Raw genomic sequence first — 25557 nt, 5'->3', positions numbered from 1 at the left:
CTCCAGGACAATGTCCACCCACTTGAGTGATCTAGAGACCCTGACCGTGTGCCAGTCCCTCGTCAGGCACCAAGCTTCAGCAGTGAGCAGGTCCATCCTGGGACGCTGACACGGTTAATGAAGCCACAGTCAAACACTGGGTGTGTTGGGATCCGGCTGTAGTACGGGGCAGAGGATGAGATGGGTTGCTGGCTCCGGAAGCAGTTAGTGATGTCATCCTCAAGGCTGACTCTGCCCCATCCTCTAAGTGTCAGCTCAAAGGGGAAGCCTTCCCCAAAGGCCTGGCATGTTGCCTACCTGATGAGTGCCCTTGCCTGGCTTCCCACCGTGTCCATGCTTTGCTCCCTCTAGGCTTCTGGCCTCTGCTCTGTCATATCCTTCACCCAGGTCAAATCTCAAGCCCACGTAGAACCCATATCCCCACCCTGCCTCCCGCCTGCCGGCACACTGCACACACAGGGCTTGACTGTCCGTGCTGCCCCTCTTGGCCACATCAGCCCTCAAGGACTTCAGTCTCTTCGTTCTCTGCCATGTTGTAGCAGCTAGAGAAATACCTGGTGCACAGTAGCTGCTGAATGAATGTTCATGTGTGTGCACATGTACACACACACACACACACAGACACACACACACAGACACACACACACACACACACACACAAATACACCCTGTTAAAGAGCTTACCAAAAGAAAATGCTTTAAATGATACCCGAGGAGCTAGTGAGATAGCTCCATGAGCAAAGACACTTGCTGGCAAGCCCGATGACCTGAGTTCGATGCCAGTATCTACATAGTAGGAGGGAACTGACTCCTGCAAACTGTCCTGTGATGTCCACATACAGGTGTGCATGCACATAGACAGACAGATCACAGACAGACAGACAGACAGACAGATGATAGATAGGTCATAGACTGACAGACAGATTTAAATACTTCCCAAGACCCTCTGCTGGGTCGTATCAAGCGTGTATGTGTCTGCTCTCCTGGTCCCTCCCCAGCCCAGTGCCTTTCTTGTCCTTAACTGTATCCAATAAATGTTTCTACTCCAGCCAGGAATTATTTTTGCAACATGAAGGAGTAAATAAGTAACAAGTTATAAAGATGTGACACCCAGCTCCGCCTCCCAACTTTCCTGCCCCCACCAGACCGTTAGAAGCCCAGGTTGTCAGCGGCCCTGTTCCTTCCTCACAGGCTGCGGATCAGGGAGGAAGAGCCCAGGGTAGAGTGCACCTTGCCATCCTGCTGAGTTCTCTCCATCCGTGGCACATCTACTCAAAAGCAGAGAGAAGAGAGAGTGTGTCTTAGACCTTCCCGCCTCTCTCCCTCTCTCATTCTCAACTCCAGCAGGGTCTTCCCACAAAGCAGTCCAGGGACCTTCCTGACCCGGGCTTTCCCAGACTCCTTGCTGGCGCCCCCTGGTCTCCATCACCTCCTCCTCTGAGGAGCTCTCCCGGGAGGTTCTCTCAGGAACTCCATCCTGAGGATAGGTGATGATGGTGTGGTCTGTCCTAGCAGCTAAGACAAAGACCCTTACCTCTGTGTTTCTTAGAACACAGCGGGCACACCCAAGTTAACTCCTGTGGGCTGACAAGATGCACCCCACTTTACAGCCATCATTAGGGACTAAAGGTATATGAAGGGCTTGTCGGTCACAGGCAAAGTGTGATGTGACAACCTAGGCAACATAGTTTGTGTACCAGGAGGTTACACCTGTGTCCGGAAACTAATATTAACAGTTTCAACTCCAGAAAGGAGAGGAGAAAAGCATACACTGCTCCCGTGCTGAACAACCCTCAGAAGCTGATTATTTTTTTTAGTAATTTCTTTGTTGTTGTTTGTTTTGTTGTTCTGTTTTGTTGGGTTTTTGAAACAAGGTTTCTCTGTGTAGTGCAGGCTGTCCTGGAACTCAATCTGTAGACCAGGCTGGCCTCAAACTCAGAGATCTGCCTGCCTCTGCTTCCCAAGTGCTGGGATTAAAGGCATGTGCCACCACTGCCCAGACCCTTGCAAGATGTAGTTTTTTTTTTTTCTTCTTTTGTATGTTTTTCTCATTTTCTTGAAGGTTGCTTGTTCCCTTTTACAGAGAAGCTGAAACTAGGAAACACGAAGGTGCACTTGCGCCTTCTGCTGGTCATGCTGTAGAACTGCAGTATAGCGCTTGCCTGGTGTGTAGTGGGTAACAGAGGCAGATAGGTCGACTACAAGAGGGACCACGACAGATCCTCACCCCCAAATACTTCAAATTACCCTTGGTCTTCTCACACTCTGTTTAAGCCCTTAAGTAGACGCCCCAAAAACTCTACTCCCAGCTTAGGGGCCCCTCCTGCTGTCTCCCCATCCCACCCTTTGATGACTCAGGAGGTACCTGGGTGATGTCTAGTCAGATGGCCCTGTGTGAGTGCATGTCTTCAGATATGAGACTCAACTGTTTTGTGCCTCAGTCTCATCATCATACAAGGCAACATTCAACAGGGGTTCTCATCTGAGCACCAGTAACACAGTGGGGAGCGTTCTTCATTCTGTGTGCCTGTCATGGGCAGATCTGACCTCATCCCCAGCCTCTACCCTCTAAGGACCAGCACATCACCACACATCAGCTCCCACAACCCAAAAGGTCCCCAGAATTGCCAAGCAGCCCCGAGGGTGTGGCAGTGCTGTCCTGGTTGAAAAATTGTGATTTTTAAAGAAACTGCTAAGATGATCTTCTCTGACCCCACCACATGGGGTCACCGGGACCCTGGGCTGATTAGTTTTTATATCAACTTGATACAAGCTAATGTCAAAAGGAAATTTCTCCCTAAGATCAGGCTGTACACAAGCCTGTAGGACAGAGGCTCTCAACCTTCCTAATGCCATGACATTTACTACAGCTCCTCGTGCTGTGGGGACCCCTAACCATAAAATTATTTTCATTGATACTTCATAATTGTAACTTTGCTGCTGTCATGAATTGTAGTGCGAACATCTGTTTTCTGATGGTCTTAGGTGACCCCGGCGAAAAGGGGTCGCAACCTATCTGTTGAGAACAGCTGCTTTAAGGGATTTTCTTAATCTGTGATTGATGGGGAAGCGCTCAGTCTACTGTCAGTGGCGAGCAGGGGCACCCCTGGCCTGGTGATCCTCTGTTCTATGAGATTGACCCATGAGGAACAAGCCAGTAAGTAACACCCCTCCCTGGCTCTTGGTTATGGTGTTTCAACACAGCAACAGAACCCTAACTAAGACAGACCCTGAGTTACCTCCTCCCTACTTGCACCCCATCCAGGCCACCACTGCCTTCACAGACCCTCCCCATAAGTGTTCCCCCTGTAGAGGGCCCCCACCGCGAAGGGTCTCCAGGGAACTCCTCTCACTGGCCTTCTGAGTCTGTTGTGCTTGGCACTGTCTCTGGCCTCAGCAGTGAGGGGACCAGTCTTCAATTAACATAGAAAAACAAGGGCAGAAAGGGTCATATGGAAGAGAAAAAGCAGAGAGAAGGTTGTGGTAAACACGTGCTGGTGAGAGGGGGAATGGGGAGACCTCAGCAGAGCAGGGCACTGTCGTCCCCCAAAAGGCACAGAGACGGTAGGAAAACTAACACCTGCTCCACTCCCTGGCCTCTGGGCTTCCCACACTGGTGCTTAGAGAAGAATGGAGCCCAGCTAAGTCTCCAGGGCCTCCCAGGCAGGCACAGGCTGAAGAGAGAAGATCTGGGGTCCTGCTAGAATCTGACCTCCTTGCTTCTTGGAGAGAAAGAGTTTCTTGTTTTTGTTTGTTTTGTTTTAAGATTTATTTATTTGATACATATGAGTACACTATCACTGTCTTCAGACACACCAGAAGAGGGCATCAGATCCCCTCATAGATAGTTGTGAGCCACCATGTGGTTGCTGGGAATCGGACTCAGGACCTCTGGAAGAGCAGCCTTAAGTGCTGAGCCATCTCTCCAGCCTGAGAAAGAAATTTCTATCCCCAAAGCCTAGAGCTTGAGGACCGGAGGTTAGGGTAGAGGGTATGTCTCCTGATGTCTAAGGTGGCGAGGGTGACCTTCAGGCACTAAGATCACCTCTACTGAGGCCAGGCATGGTGATAAAACCCTCATCTCCCGGCTGGGAGTGTGTCTCAGTGGTGAATCGTTGCCTTGAATGAGCAAGGTCCTGGGTTCAATCAATCAATCAAAATACAGTAAAATAAAAGAATAAGGGCTGAAAGATGGCTTAGTTGATAAAATGTTTGCTTCATAAGTTTGAGGACCCAAGTTCAGTCCCAGAGCCTTTGTAAAAAATGAATTGCATGCTTAAAATCCCAGTCTGGGGAGGTAGAGAAAGGAGGATGCCAACCAGTCTGGTTTAACTAATGAGCTTCAGGCCAATGAGAGACCCTGTCTCAAAGGTAGCAGAGAGCATTCTAAGTGTGGTAGCCAGGTTTTCCTCTGGTCTCTACACACATGTACATGTAATGCATGCACACACACACACTAAAATGTGGGTGCGTTAACACACTTCTTGATAATGCTGTACCACAGCAGCCTCTAGATGCCCATTTGTTCATCTGGAGGGTGATTTTGAGTACCCACTGTGTGCCTATTTGATGACTACCTACTATGTGCCAGGTTCTCCTCTTGGTGGTAGAAAAATCAGTGCTGAGGACACAGCAGCTGCGGGGGTGCAGAGCAATGACGTCTCATCCCTTGCTGGTAGGACTGTAACCCAGAGCCACTCCTCTGGCTCCTCTGAGAAACAGCAAACACTTTCTTAGCAGGTTAAGTGCACACTTAACTGGGTGACTCCGTAATCCCATCTCTGGGTGTGCAACCCAGAAATAACCCCCACCCCAGGTCTACTCAAAGAGTGATCACAGCTGATTTATTGTTACCTTGATCTAAAACTGTCCCCACTGTCACCACAGTGTCCTGCAGTGGGGAAAGGGAAATGTGCAATAGAACATCCTGGGAGGGGTCTGTGACTCATCAATAAAGGGGAACATGGGGCAGACAGACCACTGGGCAGGGCTGCAGCTCTCCAGGGCTCTGTTAGGTGAAGGAAGGCAGTGTCAAAAGTCCACGAACTGTGTGGTCCATTCCTACAACCTTCTAGAAAAATCTCTGCTAAGAGATGCTATTTCTATTCATAACTACATGGTGTATGTGTGTGTGTGTGTACGTGTGTGTGTGTGTGCACTCCCACAAGCTCCACAGTGCACACATGGAAGTCAGAGGATTGAACTTAGATCAGAGCTTGGCAGCAAACGCCTTTACTGAGCCATCCTGCTGGCCCACTGTTTCCAAATGCTTGTACATCAATGTATGCTTACGGGCACAGCATGGAGCTTGGCAGCTCACCTCGGGAAGGCCCCTTCTTGTGTTTTAATCTCGGTGACATTTGGGTCTTTCTCCTTCTCTCTCTCTCTTTTCCACCTTTTGGCTCTTTCTATAGAAAAACAGACTCCAGCTTCCAGTGCCCTCTGAGAGACCTGTATGAGTCTCATTAGCTCAGTCCCGTGGATCCCTGTCCTGGGTCCCTTGTGTGACTGAGGATACAGGTTTGGTGTTCAGCTGTCGCCAGACCTGGGGAGCATTCAGAAGCCGAGATTTGACATCACCAGCAAGGCTGGCAGACAGGACCTAAGTGCTAAGAGGACTCCATCAATGGCTGCTGCTTAGAAAGCCCGTTCACGGGTACCTGGTGCTCCCTCTTGTGTCCATGTTGTGTAATAACATCTTGGGTGTTTCAGCCCAGAACTAAAGTCCCTCTTGCAAGGACCATGAAGCATATACTGCCAAGCAATGTCCACAAAAATCTAAACATCTAAACACTGCACCTCAGTTTTGATATCATGCTTTTCTTTATATATATGTATTTTATATGTGTATATTTCTTTATATATATGTATTCACATTGGTTATATATGTATATATATATATGATATATATATATATCCAATTGGTTATATATGTATATATATATCAAATTGGTTATATATATATATAACTAATGTGAATAAAAACCCACTCAGCATGCAGAGATACACATCAGAAAGTCATCTCCCTCTTCTTTCCCTCTAAGATATGAATAGTGTACCCTCATGTTAGACAGTCCACAACCTGCCCAACCTTGCATTATAGCCCCTTGAATAAATGTCTAGATGATGATGATGATGATGATGAGTGTCTGCCTGTGTGTGTCTGTGTGTCTGTGTTATGTCTGTGTCTGTCTGTGTGTGTGTGTCTTCTGAATGCACCTAAGGGGTGATAGAATCATCCTACCAATGAAGGTTTGTTGTTCCCTGCATGCAATAAAGACTTCAGTCCACTGGATAGAGAATATTTGGCTTCACCCTCAAAATGGGTTTTTAGAGGATTTTAAGAACTATCCCGAGCAGTGTGAAGAAGCAGTGAGGATGATCCCCGGATGGACCAAACCCGCATGCTGCTGTATACCAGTGTTCAGCGCCGACGTGCCCTGTCACTGCCATGCCCCAAAGAAAGGCTGAAGGGGATGCTAGGTGACAAAGCCAAGGTGAAGGCCGAGCCAGAGAGAAGATCTGCAAGGTCGTCTGCTAAACCTGCTCCTCCAGAGCCAGAGCCCAAGCCTAAAAAGGCCCTGCAAAAAGAAGAGAGAAGCTGCTCAAGGAGAAGAAGGGGAAAGCCAGTGGTGGTAAGGATGCAAATAATCCTGCAGAAAATGGAGATGCCAGACAGACCAGGCACAGGAAGCAGAAGGTGCTGGAGACACCAAATGACATGTGCACAGTTTCGATAACTGTACTTCTGGTGACTGTACAGTTTGAAATACTATTTTTTATCAAGTTTTATAAAAATGCAGAATTTTGTTTTACTTTTTCTTTTTAAGCTATATTGTTAGCACACAGAATACTTCATTGTTGGGGGGGAAGGATCGTGTGTCACTAACAAAATATCTCCCAAGCTTGATAACAGAAAACCTCTTTTCTTGATAATTTTGAAAGGCTCCTGTTGGCTTCCAGGAGAGACATCCTGGTCGTGACATAGGTGGTCACCAAGGCACAAGATGCCTTGTGGTCTGGGGAAACTCTAAACTCATTATCATATGCTCTTCCCCCTGTACCACCAACATAGACTTAAGTCCCTTAAGACCAGAGACCTGTTGGAACCTGGCTCCAGTCTATCGAGTGTTCTCAGAAGAGCACTGGTTCCTTTTACAAAAGACTGTGGATCTTCGGATTGATAATTCTGCCGTGTTCATTTCCTGAAAGTCAGGGTCGGCTTGTGAAAAGTTGTTAAACATCATCCTTAATGTGAAATGTCAACCATCACTCTAAGCCACTCCCCCTTTTCAAAGCACTGGATGAAGATTTCATTGGGTTTTATGGTGGCTTTCTGATTTTGGTAGTCTATACAAGAAGGGAATTTGGAAGTTATGTATTGTTGATTGTCTGCCCATGTCCTGCCGGCAATACCATGATTGTTTATAAAAAGTATGTTTAATAAAGCTGCTTACAGTTAGAAAAAAAAACTATCCCTGGATCCATTGTCACTGGCCTTGACCTTGTCCCTCCTAAGTTTGTCTCATTAGCTGGCATGTGGAAGGCTCGTTGGCCAACTGGGATCTCAGGAGGTTGTCCCCAGAGGAGAAAACCAGGGGAGGGTGGTGTCTAAGCTGCATGGCTGGTCCTCTTACTGCATAGTTCACAAAGGCTTTCGGGATTGCTGCAGTGTTTGATATCGGGAATGAAGAGGAAGTGCGGGTGTTTCCTGTGCTGGGTTGGCGCAGGCAGGAGAGGACAGCCTCCCACAGCACCAGCTAGACAGAGACTGCAAAGAACTCGTGTCCAGGCACATGTGGACAGGGAAGTGGAGGCACCAAGATGTATGAATGGGGCATCTCCCTGCTTTCCATTTGGCTGAAACCCAAAGGCCTAGGAAAGCTCACTGGATGGCCAGGATTTTTCCCTGCATCCATGTTGGAACCACAGAGACAATGGTAAGATGGATAGATGGAGGGAGTGAGGGAGGATGGATGGATGGATGGATGGTTGCATAGATGGATAGATGGATGAATGAAAGGATGGATGGAAGGAGAAAGAGAAAAAGGGATAGATGGAGGGTGGATGGAGGGATGGATAGACAGATGGACAAATGGATGGATGACTTTGAGAGCCTTAGCTCGGTGCCACCCTGCAGAGGCTGGAAACTTCGGGTCTGCTATAGCCAAAGCACTCAGGGTGCTACATGTTTCCTGCCACCCACACCTCCAGCTCAAAGGTGCAAAGACATCCCTACTCATTATTAAAGCCAAGGATAAGGGACTGTGCCCCTTCACAGATCAGCATCTGTGAGATAAGTATGGGGGACATTCCTTGAGGAGGTTGGATATGGGGATCCCACATTGAAACTGTCAAGTGCTTACTCACAGGTCGGTATTGCCAGCAACCTCTTCCACACATTTGTTTTTCTTATGGATGAGTTATTTGACAGTGTGGTGGTTTGAATATGTTTAGCCAAGGGAGTAGCACTTGGTATTTGGTGGTATAGCTTTCTTGGGGTAGGTGTGGCCTTGTTGGAGTAGGTGTTTCACTGTGCAAGTGGGCTTTAAGACCCTCATTCTAGCTGCCTGGAAGCCAGTCTTCTGTTTGCCTTCAGAACAAGATGTAGAACTCTCAGCCCCTGCACCATGCCTGTCTGGGCACTGCCATGTTCCCACCTTGATGATAATGGACAGAACCTCTGAACCTGTAAGCCAACCCCAGTTAAATGTTGTCCTTATAAGAGTTGCTTTGGTCATGGTGTCTGTTCACAGCAGTAAAACCCTAAGGCAGGCACCTTGAAGGATGGTTGGCAGACCTTTCCTGTGTGCCTGCTTGCCACGACTGAGGAACTATTGGCCAAGCAGTGTCTTGAGTATCTTGTAATGATTTTAAATGCTCCCTGATCACTCTGGGTCAACTCCACTTGAGCTGCAAAGGCCACTGTTACCATAGTTCCTGCTGAAGCCACAAGTCCTGTGCCTGGAGACCTCCCTCCAGTCCTGACTGCTCCAGACAAATTGTGCTGGCTTTGAATAACTCCACTCACTGTAGAACAGTCTCAGTGGATTCCAGAGGAGCCTGCTCACCCCATAGCTGGCCACACTCAGGACAGACATGTTGCATCTTTCTAGAGACTCAACAAAAAGTCTGTGATTGGTTCAGTGTGGAGATGTTGCCTTAGTCAGGGATTCTCTTGCTGCAATGAACCACCATGACTAAAGCTACTTGTGGAAGAAAGGGTTTATTTGGCTTACACTTCCAAATCACAGTCCATCACCCAAGGAAGTCATGACAGGAGCTCAGGACAGGAACCCGGAGGCAGGAACTGAAGGAGGTGCCATGGAGAAGACTGCTTCCTGCCTTCCTCCTCATGGCTTGCTCAGTCTTCTCTCTTAAACAACCCAAGATCACCTGCCCAGTAAAGGCACTGCCTATGTGGGCTGGCCCTCCTCACATCAATCATCGACCAAGACCACACCCCCACAGACTTGCCTACAGGTCAATCTTAATGAAAGAATTTTCTCTTCCCAGATGTGTCTAGGTTTGTATCAAGGTGACAAACCAAGAGAAACCCAAGCAGGACAGCAGTGGTGGCGCATCTACTCATAAGGTGGAAGGGAAGCCATGCACAAGCAAGGCTGTGATTGGTGGGATTCAAATCCTGCCATATCCCCCTTTCTGGCTCTGTAAGCAGCCTGTTTCTCCGTCTCCTTGGACCAGGAGGCTTCTTGTCCATGCCCTATCTGCCTAGTGTTGCCACATCGGGCCCAATCGAGGCTTCTCCCAAGAGGACTTTTATCTATTTTTGGTATTTACTACTGGCAGAGCGGGCTGAGCTAGGTGCTGGAGAATGAATCGAAACTCAAGGCTGCTGGTTCTATAAGGAAACTGCTAAGAGTTCCAAAGAGTGAGGGAGAAACTACAAGGACCAAGGACAAACCATGGTGGAAGTATCCAGAAGGTTAGAATCTGTGGCCAAGCAGAGACTTTGGAGGCGAGCAGCTGTGGAGATCTGAGTGTAGGAGCCAAAGCCACAGGACCACAAAGGCCATTCCTGCAGAAATCGAGGGTACCAGTAGTGAAGGAGCCAAGGCTCAGGGCTGTCGCTTTAGTGGCTGGTTTTGCTCCAGGCCCAGAGCAGCAAACGTCTGGATTTGAAAGCTTAGAGCTACCGAGACTCTGGCTCTTAAGGACAAACTTCTGTTTTGGAAGTCCATCTTCCAAAACAGGGTCAGGGCTGTTAATGCTAAGAGAGCTGCAGGCGTGGTGGGTCACATGCAGAATCTTAGTTCTTAGAAGGCTGATGCAGGAGAATTGCCAAGTAGTTCCAGACCAGTCTGGGCTACAGAGAGTAAGGTCTTGTCTGGCAGAGAGGGAGAGGGGTGGAGAGGGAGGGAGGGAGATTTAGCCTATTCACAGTTTCTATCAAGATAGGAGAAAAGAATCTGGTCATGTAAAACCAACCTGTACTCAGAAAATTCTATGTTAGAGACAGCAGCTGCTAGCCTCTGCTGCACAATGGTTTACTGATATGCCTGGGCCAAAGATGTGTCTTTCTTCCATAGACTGGTTCAGAACTTCTAGAAGCAATTGGTTCTGGGTCAGCCAATGGCCCTAGGAAAATACGACCCCAAAGTGTGACAAACCCAAGCAAGTTCAGACCATGGACGGCCTGGGACCTACAGGCAAGTTTGAGAGTGGATAGCCAGATAAGAAGCAACCCCTAAATCTTAGGAAGTATATTTGCATCTTTCTGATTCTGTTCTTTCAACATGTACAACTCGTAGCCCTGTGAACAACCTCATAACCAAGGAGCAGCACAATGGTCAGGACTGGTCACTCCTGTGGAAGCTCGGTGCCCAGTGTGGGAGAGCTTGAAGTACTGCCTAGAGCCATAGATGCTAGTGACTGGGTTTAGCCATCAAGTGTTATCGTATTTATTTACTCTCAAGTCGGGGGTTTTACCCAGCCTCTTCAGTTCCCAGATAAAAGACTCTCGACCTTCATATTAATAATAATAAGCCATAATAATAATTAATTAATTAATAATAATAAGCCATAATCATCAGTAGATCTGGGCAGATATCTACCCTCTAAGCTATTAGAATCTACTTCCCCATCAATAAACCTGGTTTATAATTTGCCATGTTCCATCTGGGATGCTCTGAACTCCAATTGGCCAGCCCTCATGGCCATGTTTTCCTGACTCACTTACCCCATGGGGTCTTCTCTTCACACAGTCTCTTTCCTCCTCTTCATGGTCTCCTCAGACCCCAAGCCCTAGAACCCAAACTCTGCCTGTCTCTCTTCTGCCTGCTATTGACTGTAGGCATCTTTATTCACCAATCAAGGATGACTGGGAGGGGGGGGGGCAAGGTCACATAGCATCACTTATGTCTATGTGCAGACTTTCTCATCCCTGGGGGCAACCAGGCCTTGGGGGCCAGTATTCGGCATTACAATACATAGCCAAAGTCCAAACCTCAACAACCAATCGATCTCAACAGATGGCAATGAACGTGGTACCCAAGGTTCAGCACTGTTGCCAAGTTCTTCCCTTCCCCAGAAGTTGACATCTGATTGACAGATGGAGCCAGAGAAAGTTTTGGAGATCATACCTCAGTAACCACCAGCCCAGACAGTCAAACTCAGGGATTTAGGGTGGCATCTGGCCCATAAGTCTGGAAGAACTTAGCAACTTCACAAGGCTGAATGCAAAGGAGATGTACACACAGAGGAAGCTGAGAAGCATAGAGGTGGGGGAGAAAGAAAGTGAAAATGTTTTTGTTTCCATTGGCAAACTCACTCAGTCTTTGCCAGGAAACCTGGAATGTTGACTTGGTGCACGTGCAACTCAAGTTTCTACACACGCAGAAACAAATAGCCAAATGGTGAGAGATCATGGACTCTGCTCTTGACCTTGGCCAGGACGGTGTTTGTGAACTCAGCCTCTTGGGACACTGGGCATGGTGGAAAAGCGCTTTTAATACCAGCACTCAGGAGACAGAGGCAGATGGATCTCTGTGAGTTTGAAGCCAAATTGGTCTATACAATCAGTTCTAGGACTGCCAGGGCTATGGTGACATTTCTGTTTATCCTTGTGAGGTTTTTTTTTTTTTTTTTTGTCTCACTACGTCTCTTTGACTGTCCTAGAACTCACTGTGTAGACCAGGCTGCCCTAGAATCACTGAGATCCATCTTCCCCAGCCTCCCAAGTGTTGAGATTAAATATGTGCACAACCATGCCAACTCTCCTGCCTTCATTTGTAACTGGCTTGATTTATCATCCCAGACAGGAAAACGTGAGCAGACACCAAACATTCTCTGTAACGTGTAAGACAAGGGCAGTTCTTAACCTTTTAATTTTAGAGTTTTCAGTTTTTCTGAAAGTGTAAAAAAAGATTTAGGGACTGGAGAGGCTCTGGCTGTTTCTGTGTTGTCTGTCATCTCGTACCTACTATTCAGTATCTGTCAGGCGATGGTGTTTCCGCCCTGTGTTCTGTTTTCTCTCCTTCTTTTCCTCTCTCCCTCATCTCATTCCTTTTCTCATGAATCAGTCACCCAGCCAGAATGTCAGAATAAGTACAGGACCTTGTCTAGGCCACACTCTGCTCTGGGGTCTAGAATGACACTTGATACTTAGTAGACAACACATATGTAATTGTGCGGAAATATAAATCACCATATACATTTGCATTCAAAATAATTTATTTTAAAATACACTTGTAAATTACACGTCTTTGTGTGAGGAAACACTTCATCTGAAGGGCGTTCTGTAAGGAGTCAGTGTGCAGTTGGGGCTCCCTCCACCGAGGCCAAGAGCAAGCATCTGCTAAACTGGTCGGCGGGGGATTTTTTTCACACACGCCCCATTTTCTGCGATGTTTTCAACATATCAGCTCCACACGGGAGGAACCTTTGAGTTTCATTTATATAATTAACACTTGACCCAGCAGTTCACAACTCCAGAAGAAAAAAATCAATCAAACCATAAACCAAGCCCTGGTCTGCAGTATTCCCTAATCTCTGGAATATAAAGACATGCACAGGGCTGGCTCATTGTGAAGACACTGAGAACAGGAGCAGTAAAATCCACGGCACCTGCCTCCACCTCCATCAGACACGCATGAGGACATCACAGCGGCAGGGAGGAGGGAGAGGAGGAGGGAGAAGCGCAACAGAGACATTAGGAGGTGGCGACACGGGTTTGGTTTTTGTATTCACCTACTGATTTGGTTGGACAAGGTTTCAGTTTGAAGCCAGCCTGGCCTAAAGCACTCAGTCCTTTAGTCTCCCGAGTGCTGGGAGTAGTGGGTGATGAATACAGCACTAGGACCCCGGGCAAGGGCACGAGGAAGGCAGAGGCTCACAGACTCTGCTGGTCCAGGGCAGTAGTAGGAGACACTTCCTTCCCAGGTCATCTGAGAAGCACATGGTGAACACAACACAGAGGACGTCGTTATAAACATGGCAGACAAGCCAGCTCCATGGGGAAACTGAGACATGGAGCTAGGTCTTCTGGAGCCTTTGGTGTCTCACACTCAAAACGAAGGGTTTGGCTGTGAACTCTCGCCCCGGCAAGAGGCAGCCTCTGGAGCAGGGCTCACTACAGAAAGAAATCTAGGTCATGAGTCCCAGGCCCCAACAGGCAGGGAGCTGGAGATGGCCTGCAGAAACCAGTGTCCCAGCACCTTCCAAGCAGACAGACCCCTTGGGATGTCCAGGAGGGGTCAGGAGGAGACGTCCAGGCGGTGGTACTGAACACGGCTGCGCTGCCTGTGGCCAAAGTTCAGAGGGAACCTGCCAAGGAAACCATGCAATCAGGGAACAGCAGCCCTGGGCAGGAGGCAGTGGACATCACTGCCCCACCCTATATGGTGGAGTTCTGTCTCAAAAACGAAAACCAGGGCTGGGACGGAGCTCAGTGGTAGAATGCTTACACGTGTTTACACGTGCAGAGACCCGGGTATGCTCTCTTCAGCACACATACAAACCCAGGAGCTCAGCCTTAACGTCAGTGCAAAGCCACCGTCTAATGACACAGGACAGCTGAAGGAAAGTGGCCCAGGAAAAATGGCAGTAATGCAGGAGATGTGAGCACGTAGCAAAAGAAAGAGGAGTCCGAGGTCTTAAAGGGTCCACTTTTGAGGCACCGTCCCAGCCCCCACCCCTCATCCACCACATACCTGCTCATCTGAAACTGCTGCTCTATCTCAGCTAACGACTGTCCTTTCGTTTCAGGAACTAGTAAGTAGATGAAAGCCAGGCCGAGGACAGCAGTCAGCCCATAGAGCAGGAAGGTCCAGGCCAGGCCGATGGCACCTTGGGATGCAATGTTGGGAGTTGGGGGTCAGGAGTTGAGCACCCTGTTCTTGAGTCCCAGGCCACCCCAGCAGGTCCTAGGTGTAGGGCTAGTAGTTCACCCATTCAAGGGCCGGTGATGACCAGTTTGCAGAGGGCTAACACAAGCCCTCAGGTAAGGACCTGAAAGCCAGAACATGGCTGGCTGTCCTTGAACCCGGGCCACCAACAACAGTGAGGACAACTTGTATAGAGGAAAAGGTCCCTCAGAGTCAGAGCACCTAAGTGGAGGTGTGGCTAGCTGCAGGGACCATGAGAGGCAGCTCCCGAGCTTCTGCTCTAGAAAGCCACAAAGGGTCACTTTGAAAATTGAGCTACAGCTGGCCTAGACTAGACCTGAGCCAGAACTGGAAGACGCCGCTCCAACCTAGAACTCTGCCCAGAGCTAAGGACCATATCAGAGACGATGCCCACGGGCGGCCTCTAAAGTCAGGGGGCTCGTGACAAAGAGAGGGGACATTTAAAAAGGGACTCTCTGTAGAGGGGAAACCAAGTTCTGTGGAATCGGCCCTAGGCTGGGTCTGTAGGGCCAGGATCCAGTCCTCTGACACCTGGCTGGACTTAGGAATTACATTTCCCCATTGGGGGGCCCCCCCGGGAGCTGAGGATAGGGGCAGGCTCTCGATGGGTCCCTCCTCTCTCCCCTCCCTCCCCTTCTTGTCTTCTTCATCCATCCCACATAGCAACGCCTGGAGACAGAGGCAGCGGGGAGAAGGAAGGCTGGGACACCATCACGTGGGTGGCTCCAAAACGTCCCCACAGTCTCATGAGCTAGACATGCAAACACTTGACCACCGGAAGTAGACAAGTAACCCCGCCCTAAGAACTGGCAGGGTGAAGGAGCCCTGGGTATCAGAAGAGCAGGCCATTGGCTCTGGGAGGGGCAGGTGATCTTGTTGAGCCAATGGGAGCAGGGCCCCGGATGTGGGCTGCAGCTAATGAGAAAGGCGCCTCAAGAGGTGAGCTGGCTACCGAGGCATAGCAGGGATGAGAGAGAATGAAGGACAGACCCTGTAGTGGGAAAACTCAGGACTGGCTTTGCTTGAAGCCACCAACCCCGCTCATTTAGGTGACCTAAGATAAAATAGTCCTTTTCGATTCACAAGCGGGCTGCATCAGGTTTCACTGCCACTGTGACCCAGCGAATTTGAGAGCTTTAGCTCGGAAGAGAACTATGCCCGGTCCGGCTGGACACGGCCTGAGATGAGGCCAGAGTGCTCACCGATGAGGTCGAGGAAGGAGAGGCTGATGAAGAGGTTGGCTGCCCAGTTGAAGCTGCTGCAGAAGGCGAAGGCTCTCCCTCGGATCTCCACTGGGTAGATCTCACTGAGGACCAGCCAGGTTACTGGAGGTAGGAGTAAGAGAGATTCCGGGCACCCATGAACTAAACAGGCCACCTCCTTCCCTTGTTAGCTGAGGCCTGTGTTAAACACCTGGCCCCAGAGTCTCTCAACTGCCCACCCTCTATGCCCCTGCAGGAATCCTGTGAATAGTCGAAGTCTTGGGTTCCTAGGACACAAGCCATTCAATACCAAGAGCAGAAGGGTCCTAAGCAAACTGGTGTGTCTGGTTTCTATCTGATTCTTTTCACTCTCTTTAAGCCAACCCTTCTGATGGAATCACTTGAGGATAGATCTTAGGTTTGAAGAGACCTGAAGTTTAAATTTTTGTGCTGGGAACAGGGCAGGGGGTGGGTGGGCTTAAAAACTTTCCAGTGAGATTGGGTTTCAGCTTATGGGGGAATCCTGAAGCCTCAGCTGCCCACTGTTAAAGCTCCAGTGTCCCTAGACTAATAAAGACCACTCAAAAGGACCCAAGGTGCTGGATCTCCCTGCCCAATAAGCCCCCCTACCTGGTCCAAACCCAAAGGAGAAGGCGCTCACATAGACCATCATGCAAACCAGCGCAGACCAGCACAGCAGGGTATGCTCCAGGATGGGACTGGTGGGAACTGAGGAGGCGGTATTCACAGCTGGTCCCAGGGACGCTGTGATGACTGGATAGATGGGTCTCTTGATGACTGACAGGATTGGTTGTCCTTGGTCCCCACTGGGGTGCAGCACTGGTGGTAGAGATGAACGCACAAGCAGACCCGAGCTTCCAGGCAGGTCCACCTGCTGGCTGGCGTTGGATGTGGCCAGGCAGCTGGGGCCAGAGTCCAGGGACACAGCAAAGCTGACTAGGCCTATGCCACTGACTGACAAGGCCATGAGGGCACACCCAGAGAGCAGAAGGGCTCTACGGCCTACTCGGTCCACCAGCCCCGTGGCGATCAGGGTGGCAGCCACCTTCACAGTACCAAGCCCCACAGAAGCCAGCACAGCTGAGGAGCCCCCATGGAAGCCAACGGAGCGAAAGATGGTGGAGGCATAATATAGCACGTTGGGCTGTCCCGTTAGCTGCTGGAACAGCACCAGCCCCAGCCCCACTACAGTCCGTCTCCACATGCCACCCTGGACCCCGAAGAGGTCCAGAAAGGTGTACCGTGGCTTCTCCGGGCCCAGTTTGCTGGTCTCCTGTCCCTGGAGTGGGATGAAGTCTTGGGGGGCTGCAGTGCCCTCTGCTCCAGTAGGGAGAAGGAAGAGGCTGAGTGACTGTAGGAGGGCAGGTGCAGCTGCCCAGCCAAACATGTGCCTCCAGCCCCAGGGGCTGCCAGCCAGGACATAGTTGAGGCCATAAGAGAACAGGATACCCACAGTGATACCCACCTCGTAGAGGGACACCAGCACACCCCGCTGCCTCGGCCCCACCAACTCTGACACGTAGATGCAGCAAGCCATGGAAGACAGAGAGATGGCGAAGCCAACAGATGAACGGCCCAGGAGCAGCCAGGGCAGGGAGCCGGCCAGACCCAGAATCAGGCTGCCAGTCAGCAGCACCACATTGCTTCCCAGGATGGCTCGTCTCCTGCCATAGCAGTCAATGAGGAAGCCCCCGACTAGGGAGGCGAGGAGAGCACCCAAGAGCAGGCTGCCCACCAGGAGCTCCTGTTCCAGGCAACTCAGCCCGAAGTCCAGCTGTAGTGGTAGGAGGGCACCGGATATGACGGCCAGCTCATAGCCAAAGGTCAGGCCACCCAGCAGAGACACAGAGGCACAGAGTGGGAGGACAGCCGGGCGAAGGCCTGGGAAAACAAAAGTGACCGGGCAGGGCTCATATTGACTGTCATAGAGGGTCTGTGTGTCACACGTTCCCTTCTGTCTGTCAACCATCCATCTATCCAGCTGTCTACTGTTCAGCCACCGCCCTTCTTTCCTTCCTTCCTTCCTCCCTTCCTTCTATCCATTGACACACCCATCCATCTTTCCGCCCCGCAATCTAACCATCCAGGCAGCCTTCTGTTCGCTCAGCGTGTCTCCACACACCCCTCCTCTTTCCACCCATTTACCTATAAATATACGCATCCAATCAGTCAACTACTTATCCTTCCTTCACTTCCTCTCCTTTCTTTCTCCCACCAACCCACATCCATCCATCCACTCATCCACCTATCCATCCATCTAGTCATCCAGACAGCCATCTGCCTACTCTTCTTCCTTCTCTTCTTCCTCCATCCATCTGCCCACATATACTGTCTGTCCATTCATCCATGAATGCATCCATCCTTGCAGCCAACTTTCTGCTCTTCCCTCCCTCCCTCCTTTCTGCCAACATACATACTCATCCATCTCTCTTTTCCCTCCTTCCCTCCTTCCTTCCTTATGTTTACCAACCCATGGAGTCATGCATTTACCTATCCACCTACCCATCTATCCTGTATCCATCCACCCATCCACCCATCCATCCACCCATCCATCCACCCATCCATCCACCCATCCATTTATCTCTCCATTTTCCCTTTAATTTGCCCAACTGCCCATTGAATCGTTGACCCATCTGTCCACAGACCCATCCATTTCCCACCATCTTCATAGTCACGTTCATTGTCACTTGTTCACTGTCATGGACAGCCACCCATCCAGCATCTGCCACACGCTGCCTGTGCTCCCAAGCCTGGCACTGCTGTGGTGCCGTCCAGGACCTGGCACTTGGCCAGACAACTGATAAAGTTCACATGATTTCAGGTGAGGTCTTCACGACATCAGCACAATGCAATGAAGGAGGCCTGCGGAGCTCTGCTTCACACGGGGGAGTCAGCTACAGCCCTGCTTCACACGGGGGAGTCAGCTACAGCCCTGCTTCACAGGGGGGAGTCAGCTACAGCCCTGCTTCACACGGGGGAGTCAGCTACAGCCCTGCTTCACACGGGGGAGTCAGCTACAGCCCTGCTTTACAGGGGGGAGTCAGCTACAGCCCTGCTTTACAGGGGAAGGGGACATTTGGGAAGGAACCTGAACACAGTGAGGGAGAAACTGGACGAATGTAGCAGAACACACAATACAGAGAGGAGAGCGAGTACAGAGGCCCCGAGCCAGGAAGCCACCAGTGTAGGAGCATGTGGGACTATGTAGTGTGTGACGTTCACAGAGGGCCAGACTGTAGTGAAAGCTGTGCTCACCTTTCTTCAGTGAGTCTCGCAGCTGCCCTCTGCCATCATCAGCAACATCCACAGAGAACAGAGAGGTTACAAAATGTTCTCTAGGTCACACAGCAAGGGGCGGAGCTAAGGCTGTGGAGAGCTTTTGAGCTCTGAGCTGATCTACAAGGATGGAGACACTGGAGTCTGGCAAAGGTGAGTGACGGGGAACTTGATGTGAAGAGGCTGACAAGGGCCAGATTGTGAGGAGTTCTTCAGGACAATGAGGAATCTCATTTTTAGGGGACACAAGCCTCTAATAGCCTACACAAAAAGTAAGGTAATTGGTGGTTTAATTTTAACTTTTTGGTTTTTTTTTTTTTTCTGTTGTTTTGTTTTGTTTATGAGACAAGATTTCTCTGTGTAGCCCTGGCTGCCCTGGAAGTTACTCTGTAGACCAGACTGGCCTTGAATTCAGAGATCCTACTGTCTCTGCCTCTCAAGTGCTGGGATTCAAGGTGTGCACCACCACTGCCTGGCTAGCCTCGAACTTGTGGGCTTAAGAGATCTTTCCTGCCCCACCCCTCAGCCTTCTGAGTGGTTGAGACTACAGGTGCATGCCTCTTGCCCCAGCTTCAAACCAGAGAATGAGTGAATGACAAGGGACTATAGAAAGCAGCTGTGTGAACCTGGGGGTGGAGCTGTGTGAACCTGGGGGTGGAGCTGTGTGAACCTGGGGGTGGAGCTGTGTGAGCCTGGAGGTAGAGCTGTGTGAACCCTGGGGATGGAGCTCTGTAAACCTGGGGGTGGAGCTGTGTGAACCCTGGGGGTGGAGCTGTGTGAACCCTGGGGGTGGAGCTGTGTGAACCCTGGGGATGGAGCTCTGTAAACCTGGGGGTGGAGCTGTGTGAACCCTGGGGGTGGAGCTGTGTGAGTCTGGGGGTGGAGCTGTGTGAGCCTGGGGGTGGAGCTGTGTGAACCCTGGGGATGGAGCTCTGTAAACCTGGGGGTGGAGCTGTGTGAACCCTGGGGGTGGAGCTGTGTGAATCCTGGGGATGGAGCTGTGTGAACCTGGGGGTGGAGCTGTGAGCCTGGGGGTGGAGCTGTGTGAACCCTGGAGGTGGAGCTGTGTGAGTCTGGGGGTGGAGCTGTGTGAGCCTGGGGGTGGAGCTGTGTGAACCCTGGGGATGGAGCTCTGTAAACCTGGGGGTGGAGCTGTGTGAACCTTGGGGGTGGAGCTGTGTGAACCCTGGGGATGGAGCTGTGTGAACCTGGGAGTGGAGCTGTGAGCCTGGGGGTGGAGCTGTGTGAACCCTGGGGGTGGAGCTGTGTGAACCCTGGGGGTGGAGCTGTGTGAACCCTGGGGGTGGAGCTGTGTGAACCCTGGGGGTGGAGCTGTGTGAACCTGGGGGTGGAGCTGTGTGAACCCTGGGGGTGGAGCTATGTGAGCCTGGGGGTGGAGCTGTGTGAGCCTGGAGGTGGAGCTGTGTGAACCCTGGGGATGGAGCTCTGTAAACCTGGGGGTGGAGATGTGTGAAGCCTGGGGGTGGAGCTGTGAGCCTGGGGTTGGAGATGTGTGAACCTGGGGTTGGAGAGCTTGCCTAAGGAAAATGAAGCCCTGGGTGTTATCGTTAGACTGCGAAACGAAAGGAAAGGAAAATCAGTTTGTGGAAATCAGGGTGCACATCTGACCAGTTACCTCCCTACTTAAGAATCATGAAACTCTCTGTGTTCTTGTGAGACATAAGCAGGCCATGAGAACAGCAGGCAGGAGGAGTGCGTGTTTGGGGCCAGCATGGTCTACACAGCAAGGCTCTGTCTCAAAACACAACAGATGAGCAGAGAAGGAGGAATAAGATAAAAATAGCCATCTACAGGAACAGAAAGGCCACATGCCCATGACTGTGGGATTTAGTCAAAGAGACATCGCGGTGATTTTCATCAGAAACCCCAAAAAACCCTGACAAATTATATCTTCAAGTAAAGGAAGGAGAAAAGTTGCAAGAAAGCCCTAAGGAACAAGTGAAATTCATGAATTTAAAAGCAGATGTTAATGAGATGGTGAGTGGGTGGCGGGAGAATCTGGGGCTGCTGGTCACGAAGCCTTGAGGGTTTGCATAGTGAGGAAGGAGAGAAAGAAATACAAACGGCAGGGATTATAAAGGGACTGTGAGCAGGGACACTGGAGACAAACACAGACCAGTGACGCCATGCTTGTCAACCAGGATCTCCCCCACCCTCAGCTCCAGCATCCTCAAGACTGGCAGGTTCTTACCTTTAATCACGGAGGGACACTCAGCCTTCCGATCCCCACATTTCCAGACCACTTAACCCCAAGCACTTAGAACTGGTTGCTTTCCAGTTCAGAGTCCCTGCTTTGCAAAGATCAATTTAAATGCATCCGCCAAGCTTCCTGCATGGCCCGCTCTGTTCTCACTTACTCAGGACTCACTCATTGCCAAGCCTGCTTTTCACTGAATGTTCTAGAACATTGATACTTCTGCACCTGCACTATTGCATACAGTAGTAACTAGCTGCATGTGGACAGTTGGGCACTTGAATGGCAGCTAATGTGATGGAGGGTGTCAGGTTTCATTTCCATAAATTTACTTAGAAAGTCTCTTAGTGCCCATGAAGTCAGAATAAAATTATTATTATTATTATTATTATTATTATTATTATTATTATTATTAAGATTAATAACTCCTGTGTTTGGTGTTGGCCACATTGGCACTAGAGTTGTAAAGGTCATCCTTACATTTTAATTCAACATTTAAGCGCAGATATTTCTGGAAGCATCTAGAAGCAGCCAGCAGCATCTACCACCCCACCCCCACTGCCCACAAGGAGAACTTTGGTAACATGATAGGCAGATTTGCTGAAAGCAGTCTCTGGTCCAGGTGCTGCTTTGATTACCAAGCTTAATAGCTCATTTGTGTCATACCACAGCTTTATGAGATGTGTCTTAGTATTACCCATGAGGGAATAAACTCATGACCAGAAAAAGGAGGAGCCTTCACCAGAGCCTAAGCCAGGCCATCAGCAGCCCTGGATAACAAAGGTTTGTGTGATAGGATTTTATTCTTCTGCCTCTTCCCAGGTGTCAGACAATTTTTATGAAGAGGCAAAATACTCATGGTGAAAAATCGTGATTTCCACCTTCTTTCCTCACGAAGGAAGCACCCAAAAGTTAATGCCTGGCTCACGGTCTCATCTCCTTTGGTCCCTGGAGTTCACTCTCAGAGGGGTCATGAGGTGATTGCTATGGCTTATGTATGAATTGAACCCACAAAAAGCTCGTGTTGTTGGGGGGCTTGATCCCCTGCTGGTGGTGTTGATTGGAAAGGTTCTGGAAACGTTAGGAAGTGGAACCCATCTGGAGGAAGTAAGTCACTGACTACTTTCTCTGTCCTTCTCTGCCCTTTGCGTCCTTTCCACCATGAGGTAAAAGGATCCCTCGCTCCACACTTCCTCTACCATGCCACGCTGCATTTGTGCAGTGGACCAAACACTCTGAAACTGGGAAATAAAAATAAGCCTTGGCTACTTTCAAGTTATTCTCTCTGGTATTTGGGCCGCAGCTATGGGGAGTAACTAACAATGAAATTGGTGCCAGAAGTGGGGTTGTTGCTGTGGCCATACCTGGCCATGTGGTTCTTTTTTGTTTGTTTGTTTTTTTGTTTGTTTGTTTGTTTTGTTTTGTTTTGAGACAGGGTTTCTTTGTTTTTGTTTCTCTGGCTGTCCTGAAACTCACTCTGTAGACCAGGCTGGCCTTGAACTCAGAAATCCACCTGCCTCTGCCTCCCAAGTGCTGGGATTAAAGGCGCCACCCCTGCCTGGCAGCCATGTGGTTCTTAAACCTGTGGAACCTATGGTTTGTGGGAGGGGTTTGCAAGAGTTTAGAGATGTGGACTAGAGAAGCCCAAGAATGCTATTATCAGGGCTTAGTGAGTGTGTCCTATAGAAGCTCAGAAGACCAGAACACCAACAGGAATGCAGGCACTGAAGCCCAGGAGGCTTCAGACAGGAATGAAGGTTCTATTCAGAATTGGACTAGAGGTCATTTGTTACCTTCTAACAAAGAATTCATGTACAATTTGTCCACACCCTGAGAGACAATTTGAAAATCTAAATCTGAAAGTAATACTTGAGGCCCAATGAGACCGTGGAAAAGCGGGGAAAAGCGCTTGCTGAACAAGCCTGACACCTGGAGTTTGAGTCCTAGAACACACAGAAAGCCAGATGTGGTTGTCACATCTGTAATCTCAACATTCCTCTGGCAAGGTGGGAAGCAGAAACAATAGAGTCACCCAGAAGCATGAGGGCAGCTACCCTGGAGCTCACAGAACAACAAAATAACCAGAGAGGCCCTGTCTCAACAAGGTGGAGGAGAAAACCAATTACCTAAGGCTGTTCCCTCATCTCCATATGCACAGTATGGTACATGTACTCCTCCTGTACTCCTCTTCACACACACACACACACACACACACACACACACACACACCATCATCACCACCTTTCTTTCATACACACACATGTGCATGCACACACACAATTTTTTTTTAGAAGTGATTTTTAAACAAAGCTGAAAGGGAATTTCAAGGTAGTCGCATGCAGGCTATGACATAGGCATTGGTAGCTGCTTTATGCCAGGTTTACAGTGAGGGTTGGGAGCCAGAGCAGGACAGTCTAGTCTGAGAACCCTGTGTAAAGTTGGGCCTGAGGAAGGCAAGGTCTCTGCAGAGATTCACACCCTTAGAAATAAGTCAAGCACGTTTTATTGGGATAATAGGTGGGATGCTTTGTGGGCATCTGAGAAGTCCACCAAGTCCCATCCACTGCAGCTACAAAGCCATAAACTTAATTAAAAGACTTTCCTGGGAGAGCAAAGAGCCCTTGGGGATACTGTGCTGGCCCAGAGCCACCTAGAAAGTGGTTTCCTCAAGGTTTACATCACCATGATCAGCTGGCCAGGGACTCAGAAGCCACTGCAGCTGTGGATCCCAGAGGACCCTGCCGCCCTTGGAGCTGATGGCAGAACTTTGTCATAGAGATCCCAGAAAATCAGAGGAACAAGACCATCCACCAAGGAGAGCCACAAAGGAGCCAGCCCAGCCCAGCCAGAAGCATGTGGTCTTTATAAGCTGACTGAGACAAGGCAGTTTAAGCCCATGGAAGCTCTTATCACGACATCATGGGTCCCAGATACCCGGCACGGATCTCCAGGGATTCCTAACTGCCTTTCTGGGATTGGTTCTTGCTTTCGCCCAATTTTTCCCTGCTATTCTCCTGTTCCAACCTGTTAGAGGAACAGGTTTATTCCCGGAGAGTGAGCCTTTCTGAACAAATGGGATAGTAGCTATCTCACAACCAGTGTTAGCTACAATGACTCTCCCCTGAACAGCCTAGGGTAAGGTTTTAACAGACAAGTTACCCCATCCACCATTGCAGCTTAAAACCTACAGCTTCCCTTGTCATCTGGAATAACATCCAAACTTCTCTTCAGAGCCCGCCATGATCTGCCCCCTACTGGACTCCCAGCCCCCTCCTCTTATCCACTGAGCTGCTGAGCCCCTGGCTTGTACCCCAGTGTGCATTTCTGCCATCTGGGAGCCGCCCCCTCCAACCCCCGGCCCCGTCTCAGCAAAACCCACTTATGGACAAGGTTTCAGGTCTGCTTTGGCCTTCTGTGCTACCCAAGGAACACACCTCCAGGCCTTCATACCCGTGTGTCCCACAGCTTTTGTTCACTACTCTGTCCTCAGCTCCTCACCTCCGAAACTGAGGGCACAGTCTCCCTGTTCACTGCTTGTCCCAGCCCCTGGGTGTGATCTGAACTTCATGTCCACTGAAGAATGAGAAACTGACTATCCCTTTAAGTTTCTGAATATCAGAAATCTTGATCGCCTGCAATGGCAAAGACCTGTCCTCCTGGCTGGAACTCCACCTTAGTGGACTTGTCTCCTCTCACCGGGAATCAAATCCAGCCCAGGAGTTCTGTCTATTCTGTCCCGGTCATGCCCTGCCCCTAGGGCAATACGCAGCACTGAGGTGCTTAGCGACCTGCTGGCTGACTTGGCTCCGGGGTGTCTGGCCCAGTCTGCAGAACTGGAGTCCCCTCAGAGCTGTCTGCAGAGCCCCAGCAGACTGAGTACCCCAAAGGGACCCTGTCTGCCGAACTATCCCAAGGCTGGAACTCCTGGGGGCTCCCTGAGGCCAGGCCACTCCCCGGGAAGGGGATAGACAGCGGGGCACCGCCTGCCCGTCGCAGGGTCGGGAGGGGGTGGGGATGGCTTGAGATCCATGGCTGCGACTTACCCATAGCGATAGAGTGGCGCTAAGCGGGCGGGCTGGGCTCTGGGGACTGCACGTCCTGGTCAAATCCCCACAGTAGCAGTGACGGACAAACTTTCCCCAGAGCTGGGGCCTGCGCTCTCCCTCCGCCACGTTGCCCAGCCCGGCCTGAGCCTGGGGGGGCGGGACTGAGGGGAGCCCGGTACCGCCCGACAGCCAATGCTGTGGCGGCCCTGCTGCCCCACAAAGGAACTTACTGCAAGTTTCCCCGGAGAAACTGTCACTCTTCAAATAGTTTCCATAGTCACTGTGGCCCACCCTTCACTGGCCTTCCCAGTGTACATACACACACCCTGTGCCAGACCTCACCCATACACACACATCCAGTGATGGGCCTCTCCCATGTGTCCCTCCCACCCCCCACTCCACACAGCACCTCTGACATCCCAGGCATTCAG

At 50.2% G+C, this 25557-nt stretch overlaps 1 protein-coding gene and 1 pseudogene across 1 annotated transcript; one reads left to right on the top strand and one right to left on the bottom strand.

Moving 5' to 3' along the window:
- Positions 1-6451: 6451 nt before the first annotated feature.
- LOC117704378 (non-histone chromosomal protein HMG-17 pseudogene) lies at positions 6452-6720 on the top strand (annotated as a pseudogene).
- A 5961-nt stretch (positions 6721-12681) lies between these two features.
- On the bottom strand, positions 12682-25312 carry Slc2a10 (solute carrier family 2 member 10). Its single transcript, XM_034496688.2, has 5 exons — positions 25124-25312; positions 16199-17470; positions 15569-15691; positions 14172-14307; positions 12682-13785 (listed from the first exon to the last, which is right to left on the bottom strand). The coding sequence occupies exons 1-5, from the start codon at positions 25125-25127 to the stop codon at positions 13716-13718; spliced, it is 1605 nt and encodes a 534-aa protein (XP_034352579.1). The 5' UTR covers positions 25128-25312; the 3' UTR covers positions 12682-13715.
- Positions 25313-25557: the final 245 nt, after the last annotated feature.

This window comes from Arvicanthis niloticus, chromosome 2 (assembly GCF_011762505.2).
Source record: "Arvicanthis niloticus isolate mArvNil1 chromosome 2, mArvNil1.pat.X, whole genome shotgun sequence".
Lineage (NCBI taxonomy): Eukaryota > Metazoa > Chordata > Mammalia > Rodentia > Muridae > Arvicanthis > Arvicanthis niloticus.
Note: the sequence above shows the minus strand (reverse complement) of the source record. Positions and strands in the feature narration are given on the sequence as shown.